Source organism: Dendropsophus ebraccatus, chromosome 9 (assembly GCF_027789765.1).
Source record: "Dendropsophus ebraccatus isolate aDenEbr1 chromosome 9, aDenEbr1.pat, whole genome shotgun sequence".
NCBI lineage: Eukaryota > Metazoa > Chordata > Amphibia > Anura > Hylidae > Dendropsophus > Dendropsophus ebraccatus.
The window spans coordinates 116,589,627-116,602,364 of record NC_091462.1 but is presented as its reverse complement, the minus strand read 5'-3'; the positions used below and the strand labels follow the sequence as shown (position 1 = coordinate 116,602,364).

Below are 12,738 nucleotides of genomic sequence, written 5' to 3'. Positions count from 1 at the left end.
AGCGGAAATGACTGCCACCGCGGGACTAGAGCCTGGTCCGCCCAGCGACATGTGAGGTCCGAGGGGAGGGGGCTGGCTTGGATGTTGTGGCTGCAGAGGGCGTTGCTAGCGACCGGAGCCCGTCCCGCCCGTCGGCATATTAGATCCACGGGGGTTGCTGTCAGAAGCGCGGGGCTGGAGCCTGCAGCAGCTTCAGGGCTGATGCTGCAGCAAGGGGAGGGGGATATGAGGGCGCTGATGGTATGTGAGCGCGCAGGGGCAGCGCTCGGCAGCCACCAGGAGGCAGAATACAGGAGCCTGGAGTAAAAAAAAAATTTTTTTTCAGAGACTGCAATTGCGCCCCTGTAATTTACCACTAGATGGCGCCCTAGGCCATCGCCTACCCTGGCCTACCCTTTGTCCCGGCCCTGATTGACCTTACACACAAGAGGACCTCCGGAGTCTCCCTGAAAGACAACATGGATAGTCTTAGTGAATATTGTCATCCTGGGGTAATCTCTTCTGGTTATGGTAAAATTACGCGGAAATAAAATAGGTTATTTCTTTTTTTTTTCTTTTTTTTTTTAAATATCTTACAGACCTTTTCAACAAAAAAAGCTTGATACAAAAACAAGAGTTTACCATCCAATAGGTGGGACTTCTAAACCTGCATTTGTCATTTGCATTTACAATAGAACACCCAAGATAGCAGTTGTCTGTGTGTGTGTGTGGGGGGGGGGTTTGCAGGATTATTGGGGGGAGGCAGAGGTGGTAAGGTAAAGAAGAGAAGGGGGCACATATGGGGAAGCAGGAGGGGAAGGGTAACAACTCACACCTGTAAACCAGTATAATAACCAGATAATATCATAATGGGACATTAGAACAATAGAATGTTTCACCTTCATTTCAGTGGTAAGGCATAAGTAGAGACAATATCACAAATAGGTACCATAATATGGGACTAAATGTTAAATGAGGGGCAAGGGCAAACCTATCACCTATTTCCCCACAAAGCATTGCCTACTCTAGAAGTATTAGTGGTAGTAGGTTGTGCATTGGGCACCGATTCTCTGAAACCTTTATTAGTAGCCCAAGGAGACCAAATAGCTAGAAACCTATGCCTCGTATTTGGTTCCCAATGTGAGATCTCTTCCACTCTATATAAATGATCCACCCTCAACTGCCATTTATCCGATGTGGGAAGTTCCATAGATAGCCAATAAGTTGGGACCAACGTGCGGCTGAAACAAGGTGCCTGAGGATGCCTGTGTCCCTTTGGATGTGCCTCTAATTGAGCTACGTCTGGTGGAGGGGCAACATGGGTTGCACATACCGAATTGTTAAAAAATTTGACTGTTTCCAACATTTCTGTTAAAGGGATTAATCAATCGAGAAGTTTATAACCCTGGACTCTCTGGAGCCTTCCACCACCTCAGGAGATGTCCAGCTTATATAATATGTAATATATTGCAAAAAGTCTTAAAAACTCTCTATTATTAATCAAATTGTCTGTTCCCCAGGGGAATCCCGTATGTGAAAGACCCCTCCCCCAAGGAGCAGAGAATTGACGCTATTGAGACTAGAAAACTAGGATGCTACTCAAGGATTATGTTGCAGCCTTCTGCTAAAATAAAATAAAATGTAAGTTTCCCCCATCATTCTGCTCTCAATACCCCACAAAGAGAGTGGTAAAACTATTAGCAAATGTAATAAAATAAAGAAAACATTTCATAGACGTAGTGTCAGTAACTTACCTGACCGCGCTCCAGCGTCGTCTGGTCCGGCTGGAGCGCAGCGCCGCCCTCCTAGGCCGAGCCGGGTGACGTCACGGAGACCCGACGGCGTCCCTAGTAACCAGGGAAGCCGTGGGTCTCGCGTTAGTGTACGTCGCCCGGCCGAGCAGCTGAGTGCTGTTGAGCTCAGGCTGAGTGACGGATCTCTCTGCCACTCAGCCTGCAGCGCACCAGCTGCTATGTGTCTGGATTCAGGAGGCCGGACCAATCAGTCTTTGGTCCGGGCTCCTGATCCAGTATAAAGTGTTTTCAGTGTCAGCCTCTAATCGCTGGCTATTAGTTGTTTCTGATCCCAGCTCCCCAGTCCCTTGTATTCTGTCCTATCCTTTTCCATTTTGTCTTGCCTGGATTCTGACCTTTTTGCCTGTCCCCTGACTCTCCGCTCGGTTCTGATTTTGTACTGCGTTGCTCGTTTGGTTCCTGACTCGGCTAGTTGACTCTCCGCATTGTGTTTGTCTGTCTGTCTGCGTTTTATGTTCTGCACGTATACAGCATAGGGATTGTCTTCGTGGTTGTCCGCGACCGCCTAGGGTCGACTGAGGCAAGTAGGCAGGTGACAGTGGGTGGGGTCAGATTTAGGGCCCACTGTCGAGTGTCTTGTCTTCACCTGCCGATCGTGACAGAATAGCCAGAACAGTTTCGTGACGTGCACCAGGATTTCTATTATGGATCCTATGAAAGCATTGTTGGAGCAAATGCAGAACCTAAACTCAATGGTACAGAGCCTTGCTGAACGGGTCCAGGAGCAGGAGGTTGCTCCCCGACAAGTTACTATGACCACCCCTTCCCCCCCTGAACCGCCGGTACAACTCCCAGAAAAATTTAAGGGCGATAGAAGGAATTTCCGGACCTTCAGAGAGGGGTGCAGACTGTTCTTTCGACTACGTCCCCGCTCCTCAGGGGACGAGTCCCAAAGAGTGGGGATTATCATGTCACTGTTGCAGGGGCCACCACAGGAGTGGGCATTTTCTCTTCCTCCCAACGCCATAGAGTTAACCTCGGTTGATTATTTCTTTTCAGCTTTGGGATTATTGTATGACGACCCTGACAGGACTGCTGTAGCCGAGCGACAATTGACATCTTTAAAACAAGGTAAAAGGCCAGTTGAGGACTATTGCGCAGAGTTCCGCCAGTGGTGTATCCCATCCGGTTGGAACGACTCTGCTCTGCGCTATCAGTTTCGGGTGGGCCTATCTGAGCAGCTAAAGGACTGGTTGGTAGCTTATCCTCCCCCTGAAACGTTAGAAGAGACCATGACGTTAGCCATCAGGGTGGATCGTCGTACGCGGGACAGACGTAGGGAGAAAGGAATCGTTGAACTCTGTAAAACCCCTACCTCTTTTCTGTCTCCTTCTAAACCTCCTCCTTCCCCGTTACCACCTCCGGAGGAACCCATGCAAATCAGGGCTACTGATGCGAAAACTAGACGGGCCCATCGTATGCAACATAATCTGTGTCTGTACTGTGGCAAAGCTGGACACCGTGTTCGGGAATGTACTTCCAAGCCTGGATCATCGCCGGAAAACTCCAGCGCCTGAGTGACTATCGAGGGGGTCACTCAGGCGCACAGGTACCACTCGATAAGAATAAATTAATGGTCCCCATCTCACTATGTTTGGGTGAGAAGTGTATTTCGGGAATGGCCCATGTTGATTCAGGGGCATCCGCTAATTTTATTAATTCCGGGTTTTGGTCCAGTCTGGAGGTATGTCCACTTCAGCTTAAATGCCCGCTGAGTATTACTGGGGCGGACTTTACACCACTGGCTCAAGGTAGAGTGAAATATATCACTCCTCCTCTAGAAGTAAAAGTGGGGTCGATCCATTCGGAGTGTCTTGATTTTCTGGTTATGGACAATTTCTCTTCCAATGTTATTTTAGGTTTGCCCTGGTTGACCCAGCATAACCCTGTTTTTGATTGGGCAAGCAGAGAACTCGTCCAATGGGGGCCCGGGTGTGCTGCTCACTGTCTTTCTTTAAATTTAACAGGATGTTCTTCATTAGAAGGGGAGATCCCCGAGTTTCTGTCTGATTTTCGTGATGTTTTTGATGAAAAATCGGTGGATGAACTACCCCCTCATCGTCCATACGATTGTGCTATCGATTTGGTTCCTGAATCTAAATACCCGAAAGGGCGTATCTTTAATTTGTCTAGACCAGAAAGGGAAGCTATGCGGGATTATATTAAGGAAAGCTTACATAAGGGTCACATCCGTCCCTCCTGTTCTCCCCTTGGGGCCGGATTTTTCTTCGTAGGCAAAAAAGATGGTGGATTACGTCCCTGCATTGATTATCGGGAGCTAAATAAAATCACCATTAAGAATCAACACCCGCTCCCTTTGATTCCAGATTTGTTTGATCAGATTGTGGGGGCCCGGTGGTTTTCTAAGATCGACCTCCGGGGGGCCTATAATTTGATTCGAATAAGGGAGGGTGACGAGTGGAAAACTGCATTCAATACCCCCGAGGGACACTTTGAATACCTAGTCATGCCCTTCGGGTTGTGTAATGCGCCTGCAGTTTTCCAACGCTTCGTCAATGATGTGTTTCGTGAGTACCTGGGTCGTTTTGTAGTGGTGTACTTGGACGATATCTTGGTTTTTTCTCCAGATTGGTCTTCACATGTCAATCATGTTCGCAGAGTTATGGAACTGTTAAGACACAATCAGTTATTTGCGAAGTTGTCGAAGTGCCAGTTTGGTGTTCAGGAGGTCTCTTTTCTGGGATATAAGATCACCCCTAGTTCTTTTGGTATGGATCCCCTTAAGGTGGCAGCCATTGAAAAGTGGGAACGCCCCAGGAATCTTAAAGCTCTTCAAAGATTTCTGGGTTTCGCCAACTACTACAGAAAATTCATTAAAGGATTCTCAGTAATTGCTAAACCCTTAACTGATCTCACCAGAAGGGGTTCCGATATGGATAACTGGACTCCTGAAGCCATTCTGGCCTTCGACAAACTCAAAACATGTTTTTCTGTCGCTCCGGTGTTGATTCAACCTAACTTTGAATTACCTTTTATTGTCGAGGTAGATGCATCAGAGGTGGGTGTAGGGGCTGTCCTCTCACAAGGTCCCGTAACACTCACTAACCTCCGACCCGTTGCCTACTTCTCTAGAAAGTTCTCCAAGACCGAATGCAACTATGACATTGGCAATAGAGAGCTCCTTGCCATTAAGTGGGCATTTGATGAGTGGAGACATTTTTTAGAGGGGGCTAAACACAAAATTAAGGTTCTTACCGATCATAAAAACCTCGTTTATTTAGATAAAGCCAAGCGCCTTACTCCACGGCAAGCCAGATGGGCATTGTTTTTTGCACGGTTTGATTTTGAAATCACCTTCAGACCAGGTTCCAAGAATGTAAAGGCAGATGCTTTATCTCGTAGTTTCAGTGTTAAAGAGGTCCCTGTAAGAGAATCCGAAACCATCTTATCTCCTGGGGTGGTGGTGGCAATTCTGCAGCCCGATCTGGCTGCTCAGGTGGTTCAGTCTCAGTCCATGGCGCCTAGAAACACCCCGGAAAATAAACTATTTGTTCCCCCTAATCTTCGGTTGAAAGTGTTGGAAGAAACACATTGTTCAGTACTGGCAGGTCATCCAGGTATTGCTGGTACCAAATATCTACTGTCTCGTCATTATTGGTGGCCATACTGGGCTACGGATACTAAACTGTTTGTAGAAGCTTGTGAGATTTGCGCCAGGTCCAAGGTTCCTCGCAGGTTACCGGAGGGACTTCTTCAACCCCTGCCTCTGCCTGCTAGGCCTTGGACCCACATCTCCATGGATTTTATTACTGATTTACCACCCTCTAAGGGTAAAACGGTGATTTGGGTGGTTGTTGACAGGTTCTCGAAGATGTGTCATTTAATTCCTCTCAACAAACTTCCCAATGCTCGTACTTTGGCCTCTCTTTTTATTAGTCATGTCTTACGGTTGCATGGGGTACCAGAGAATATCGTGTCTGACCGGGGAGTACAGTTTATATCTAGATTCTGGAAAGAGTTTTGTGGTCGCCTAGGTATATCTTTGTCATTTTCTTCAGCCTTTCATCCACAATCCAATGGACAAACGGAGAGGGTAAATCAGTCACTAGAGCAATTCTTAAGGTGTTTCGTTGCAGGCTCACAGGAGAAATGGAGAGAATACTTACCATTGGCTGAATTTGCCCTGAACAATCGTGAAAGTCAGTCTCTCAAAATGTCGCCGTTCTTTTGTAATTTTGGGTTTAATCCTCGTTGTTCTTCTGTACATGCGTCCGAATCCACTAATCCATCCGCCGAAAAAATTTACAGAAAACTGTGCACAGTTTGGGCCCAGGCTCTGCAGAACCTGGTTAAAGCTCAAGAGAATTGTAAAAAACAATCTAATAAAAGACGCATATCTGGCCCTGAGTACAGGGTAGGTGACAAGGTGTGGCTCTCCACTAGAAATTTGAAATTAAAGACACCATCTGATAAATTGTCTCCAAAATACATTGGTCCTTATCCTATAGTAGAAATCATAAATCCAGTTTCATTTAAGCTGCTGTTGCCTAGGAGTCTTAGAATTCACGATGTTTTTCATAAATCTCTATTGAAAAAATTTGTTAATCCCGTGATTCCGTCTGCTCCTCCCGCTCCGTTGGTCATTCAAGGTGAACTGGAATATGAGGTGGAGAGAATTCTGGATTCTCGTCGGGTTCAGAGTTCTTTGCAATATTTAGTTCATTGGAAAGGATTTGGACCAGAGGAGCGCACTTGGGTAGCTAGTAGAGATTTGCATGCATCACGTCTAGTTAGACAGTTTCATCTGCAAAATCCATCTAAGCCTGGTCCCTTAGGTAGAGGTCCGGAGGCCCCTCCTGAAGGGGGGGGTAATGTCAGTAACTTACCTGACCGCGCTCCAGCGTCGTCTGGTCCGGCTGGAGCGCAGCGCCGCCCTCCTCGGCCGAGCCGGGTGACGTCACGGAGACCCGACGGCGTCCCTAGTAACCAGGGAAGCCGTGGGTCTCGCGTTAGTGTACGTCGCCCGGCCAAGCAGCTGAGTGCTGTTGAGCTCAGGCTGAGTGACGGATCTCTCTGCCACTCAGCCTGCAGCGCACCAGCTGCTATGTGTCTGGATTCAGGAGGCCGGACCAATCAGTCTTTGGTCCGGGCTCCTGATCCAGTATAAAGTGTTTGCAGTGTCAGCCTCTAATCGCTGGCTATTAGTTGTTTCTGATCCCAGCTCCCCAGTCCCTTGTATTCTGTCCTATCCTTTTCCATTTTGTCTTGCCTGGATTCTGACCTTTTTGCCTGTCCCCTGACTCTCCGCTCGGTTCTGATTTTGTACTGCGTTGCTCGTTTGGTTCCTGACTCGGCTAGTTGACTCTCCGCATTTTGTTTGTCTGTCTGTCTGCGTTTTATGTTCTGCACGTATACAGCATAGGGATTGTCTTCGTGGTTGTCCGCGACCGCCTAGGGTCGACTGAGGCAAGTAGGCAGGTGACAGTGGGTGGGGTCAGATTTAGGGCCCACTGTCGAGTGTCTTGTCTTCACCTGCCGATCGTGACACGTAGGTATTCTGACCATTTGGGGTGGAAATGTAGTTCTAGGGCTCCCATTTCTCTGAGATATTTTTGCACTTTAATTAAAGTCTCCTGTGGTGAATCCAGCTGATTGGACGGGATCAGGAGAGACTCCACACCTGTCTATATAAGGTCTATGAGCTGACAATGCATGAGGAGGAAACAGCTGCCTGTATAGCTCAGAGACGTCATGCGTAACTGATCTGGAGAAGGGGGCAAACACATCTTTGCTGCACTGAACGTTTCCAAGAATGCAACGGCCCCTATAATTCTTACATGGCAGAAGATGGAAGATGAAGACTCTTCCTAGAGCTGCCGTCTCACCAGACTAAGTAATTGGTAAGAGAGGAGACCAAGAACACAATGGTCACTCTGGTTGAGAAACTTTCGGAAAGTCACCCATCACTGTAGCCCCCACCAATCTGGGCCTTATGGCAAAGAGACCAGAAAGGAGCTGCTCCTCAGTTACAGACACATGAAAGCCACTGAGAATGTACAGAGAAGCAGCTAACGGAGTCCATGTGGAGCAAGATTTTCTCCTCTGAGGACTGGTCAGGGTGCTGGAACAGCTGAATGGAGCAATATACAAACATTTTCTAAATAAAAACCTGATCCGGAGCACTCCAGGTCACAGACTGGGCCCAACAAGGCAATGACCCTTGGCACACAGCCAGGACCAGACAGGAGCGGCTTAGGGACACCTCAGTGAGTGTCCTGGAGTGGGCCTGCTTCCAGGAAGTGCCCCTTTATTATAAATTATAGTAAGTATAACACAATGGTTCCTCATGGGCACTCACCTGACAGGAGTCTTTCCCTCCTGCGACATATCCAGCACAAATCATGTCGCTATAGACTAAGGTAACAGAACTGCTGGACTGTGAGTTTATGTGATACATGGAGTTACACGTCTGGTAGTCGATAAGTGGGACCATCACCTGCTGAAGAGTCTTCGGGTATGGCAGGCTCACTGAGAAGAAGAGCAATCACATTATTCAGTTACAAGATTCAGTCATGTTCTATTCTTAGAAAAAAAGTCTTGTCAAATCATGGAGGGCTGGGGCTGTCCTCCACCATGACCAGAGCAGGTATGAAAGAGGGTATCCTAAGATTCAACGTTATCACCCATTCATAGGACAAGAAATAAGTATCTGAACAGTGAGGTTGGACTGGTAGCCCCACTGACTTGACCGTGTTAACCATACCTTCCCTAGTTGTTACCCCTCCCAACCACGGTTGTTACCTATCCCGTCCCCAGCTGATGCGTTCGCCTGTATTATCCAACCAACTGGTTACAGGCCACTGGGCACTCGGCCTGTATGTCCACCACCTCTTCCTCCAGACTCTCATTGGCTTCAGTCCATGTGGGGTCTAGAAATGCTTATTTGGCTGATAATTAGCCAAAGTAAAAGTGTCCATGATCAGCCGGGGAATGGTAAAATACCTGCTTGTCGTCTGATTGCAATTTTGCCCAGGTGTATAAATCGTGGTTTACTGGCCACGCATTTCCATGTGTAAACAGAGGATGTGTGGCAAATAGCAATGTATTCAAATGGCCACACAAACAATGCAAGGGTTGTTTGTGTGGCCCAGCCTCTAGGTTGGTGGTGTCAAACTGCGGCCCTCCAGCTGTTACAAAACTACAATTCCCATCATGCCTGAGCAGTCAGAGCTTTAGCTTTGGCTGTCCAGGCATGATGGGAATTGTAGTTTTGTAACAGCTGGAGGGCCTGAGTTTAATACATGTGCTCTAGGTTGTTCTATCTTGCTTTATCTATTAATCTATTTTAAACTACTCCCTTACAACCACAACTCCTAGTCTATTAGCCTCCAGCCCATTATCATCATTACCAGCCTGAACGGTCATCTCTAAGGGTACTATTAGACGGGCCAACCAGGGCCCGATAACAACTGTAAACGAGGGCCGATCTGCTAGATCGGCGCTCATTTACTGGGCCTATTACACGGCCAGATAGTTATTTAACAAGGGCGGCAGGGACAGTTACTGATGTCCTTGCAGCCCTTGCTTAAACGGTATACATTACCTATCCACGCTCCAGGGCTGCTGCTGCGGTCCGCTTCTCCCTGGGTCCCGCGCTCTACATTCAGATCGGCCTGTCAGCTGAAAGGCCGCTCAGCCAATCACAGGCCGCGGCGGTCCCAGCCTGTGGTTGGCTAAGTGGCCCTGTCAGCTGACAGGCCGCTCTGAAGCTAGAGCGTGTGGAACCCGGGGAGAAGCGGACCGCAGCAGCAGCCCTGGAGCATGGATAGGTAATGTATATCGTCAGTTGCCGGCGGTGCACCACTATTACACGTAACAGTGCGCGGTCGGCGCCCGACAATTATAGGTTCTAACCTATATCAACGATCAGCCGATGACAACGATCATCGGCTGATCGTTGTCTTTATTACACAAAGCGATAATCGGCCGATTATCGTTCCGTGTAATAGTACCCTAAGAGTCCCCCGATCCAAACAGATTCCACATTGTGACTTGGAACCAATCACATGGTTGGTATTCCTCAATTGTTGGGATAACTATGGTAATGTAACATTATGAAGGGTTAGGACATTCACTTACCGTTAAAGCTTATATCTCCCCAGCCGGTGACCCAGCAATCCATGCCACAGGGGAAGGTGACAGAGGATGACGGCAGGCAGATGGGCATGATGTAGTTGGTGAAGTTGGCGGGCACAGAGAGCTTCAGTAGAGCGATGTCCCCCACAACGCCCCCTGAACTTATATATCGGCCATTAATATAACCTAATTGCAGACTAAATAAGTATGTGTTGGAATTGTTGAGTTGGAGTTTGTAGGCGCCCAGCAGCACAAAATAGTTTGCAAGGTTCCGATCACTGCGGAGAGAGAAAATCATCAGATACAGAAAACATAAAAAGACGAGAGGTGCGTGTGAGCTGACACTTACTTTCCAAAGCAATGGGCAGCAGTCAGTACCCACTGGGATGCGATCAGGGAGCCTCCGCATAAGTGGTAGTATTTACCCCCTATGTAGTAAAGCAAGCTGACCTGCCATGGCCATGCTCCATCTGGGGCATCTGTTCCCCCAACTATACGGCCGGCAACTGCTGGCGAGCCACAGACCGAGCTGGCATCTCCAGGAAGGGGAGTGGCTGGAAGGAAAAAGTCATACAGATTAGTAATAGATAGGTCCAGACCCTCAACACTACATCTAGATGGGCCCAGACCCCCAACATTATGTCTAGATGGACCCAGGGCCCCAACACTACATCTAGATGGGCCCAGGCCCCCAACATTACATCTAGATGGGCCCAGGCCCCTACCACTACATCTAGATGTGCCCAGACCCCCAATATTATGTCTAGATGGACCCAGGGCCCCAAAACTACATCTAGATGGGCCCAGGCCCCCAACACTACATCTAGATGGGCCCAGGCCCCCAACACTACATCTAGATGGGCCCAGGCCCCCAACACTACATCTAGATGGGCCCAGGCCCCTACCACTACATCTAGATGGGCCCAGGCCCCTACCACTACATCTAGATGGGCCCAGGCCCCTACCACTACATCTAGATGGGCCCAGGCCCCTACCACTACATCTAGATGGGCCCAGGCCCCCAACACTATGTCTAGATGGGCCCAGGACCCTCAGACAAGTCACTGTTCACAATGCAGAAATCAGTTCCTTCTTACTTACCCGCTATTGTCTATACATTTACCATTAAGAGCAGCACAGGGATTTGTCACATGTACAATTATATAGATTTCTATACATCCCTAATGATCTAAAGATAATACCACAAACTAAAGAGTCTATATGATGCCATAAGAAAGCATTTCTTCTGTGTGATTGTCAGTATAATGTATTATACAGTGGGACATATAGGATCAATAGAACAATCATCTACGACTTCGAGGAGCGGCTGCCGGTAGGTGCTTATTAACTGCTTTACAATTGGATGGCATCTAGTCTACCTGAATGTGTTACTATATAGTGATAATGTCCTACTTAATAATGCCCGTGTGCCGCCATATCATAATAATGAGCCTTTAAATAGCACCAAGAAAATCTGCAGCACTTTACAATTCTGAGGGCACAAAGACAGTCAGACATTACAGAATTACACCCCAATTACTAGAGCAAGAGGAATGAGGGTCCTGAAATCAGAAGCCTAAGCTCTATAATAGCTATAATGCCTCCTGCTATGCCTGGGCCAGGCCTGGAGGCCAGGCCCACTGACAGGGACTTTCCTAAACCGGTTATTCTGTGGTAAACCTAAAGGTGGGGTAACTGCCCAAGAGGGACATCTTGTTTACGGCAGAGGTAACATCTTCTAACCAAGTCAGAACGTTGCAAAAGAATAAGGGATGCCTCTGCAGCAGAGCAAAGTTCAAGTTGAGCCGACGTACTGTGTTGATCTTCGCTCAGCTATTTTTGTGTGCCTTGAGTGGCTAGCTACACCTGGTTGTGCAAACCCAGAACTCATACTACTAGACCTGGCACTCAGTGAGCTCTTCTGGCAGGAGGCGGTATATCTGTATCAAACCGTGAGTACAAGCTTCTTCTATCAAGTCATCCCGGCAGAGTACTGTACTACTAGACAAGGGCCCTTGGTGGCCCCTCAGCCTTCCTACACAAGTCAAGCAGAATTCAACCCACAAGCACAGTACACTGTCTTACCCTACACTCAGATACCCAGGCTTACCCTACACTCAGATACCCAGGCTTACCCTACACTCAGATACCCAGGCTTACCCTACACTCAGATACCCAGGCTTACCCTACACTCAGATACCCAGGCTTACCCTACACTCAGATACCCAGGCTTACCCTACACTCAGATACCTCAAGTACCCAGGCTAATTGCTCTGTGTTGTCCATCAGGAGAAAGGACTGGTCTTTTTCTGATACTTACAGCACCTTACTGCCAAAGCTATTTTTGTATTGTTCTGAAGATTCTGTCAGTAAACTCTTCCTGGTTAAGTGCTGGACCATGTAGTTACTCTTCTCTCATATTATTTTTTTTTTTTAGTACTTGTTAGAATGTAAGTGGTCAGTCGGCACAGGAAACAACTTACCTGGTCTGGCTCCAGTATTGTATCCTGCCGTGTCTGGAGTGCTGTCTGGGACCTCCAGAGGAACGCCCCAGCAGCCTGTCAGTACTGGAGGGTGAGCATGTTTGAGGGGGTTTTTTATCCTTTGATGAGGGCACATTAAACTGCCGTGGGCCCCCAGGTGGCCAACCAAACTGCCCCACTGCCGGAGAAGGCAAATAAAGGAGGAGGCCAAATGAAGAACAGTGGTGGACCCCAATGTAGGAAGGAACATAGTGGGGAGGGACGACCCTACAGCTGATACCTCACACTGAGATCTATGAGTGATGTTATACAATACATGTAACTTACCAAAGCACAAAACTATAAGCGTCCCGAGGATCCTGATC

The 12,738-nt window shown here is 48.0% G+C and overlaps 1 protein-coding gene across 1 annotated transcript; it reads right to left on the bottom strand.

The window, feature by feature from the left end:
- Positions 1-389: 389 nt before the first annotated feature.
- Positions 390-12,290, bottom strand: LOC138801883 (serine protease 27-like). The gene is made up of 5 exons (XM_069984977.1): positions 12,221-12,290; positions 10,240-10,444; positions 9,890-10,168; positions 8,113-8,278; positions 390-446 (listed from the first exon to the last, which is right to left on the bottom strand). The coding sequence occupies exons 1-5, from the start codon at positions 12,288-12,290 to the stop codon at positions 390-392; spliced, it is 777 nt and encodes a 258-aa protein (XP_069841078.1).
- Positions 12,291-12,738: the final 448 nt, after the last annotated feature.

Coding starts and splice junctions, on each gene's coding strand:
- LOC138801883 (XM_069984977.1), bottom strand. CDS start 12,290: ATGGTCCAGCACTTAACCAGGAAGAGTTTACTGACAGAATCTTCAGAA. Junction 10,169..10,239: donor GCTGCCCATTGCTTTGGAAA/GTAAGTGTCAGC, acceptor CTCTCTCCGCAG/TGATCGGAACCTTGCAAACT. Junction 447..8,112: donor GAGGGAAAGACTCCTGTCAG/GTGAGTGCCCAT, acceptor GTTGTCTTTCAG/GGAGACTCCGGAGGTCCTCT.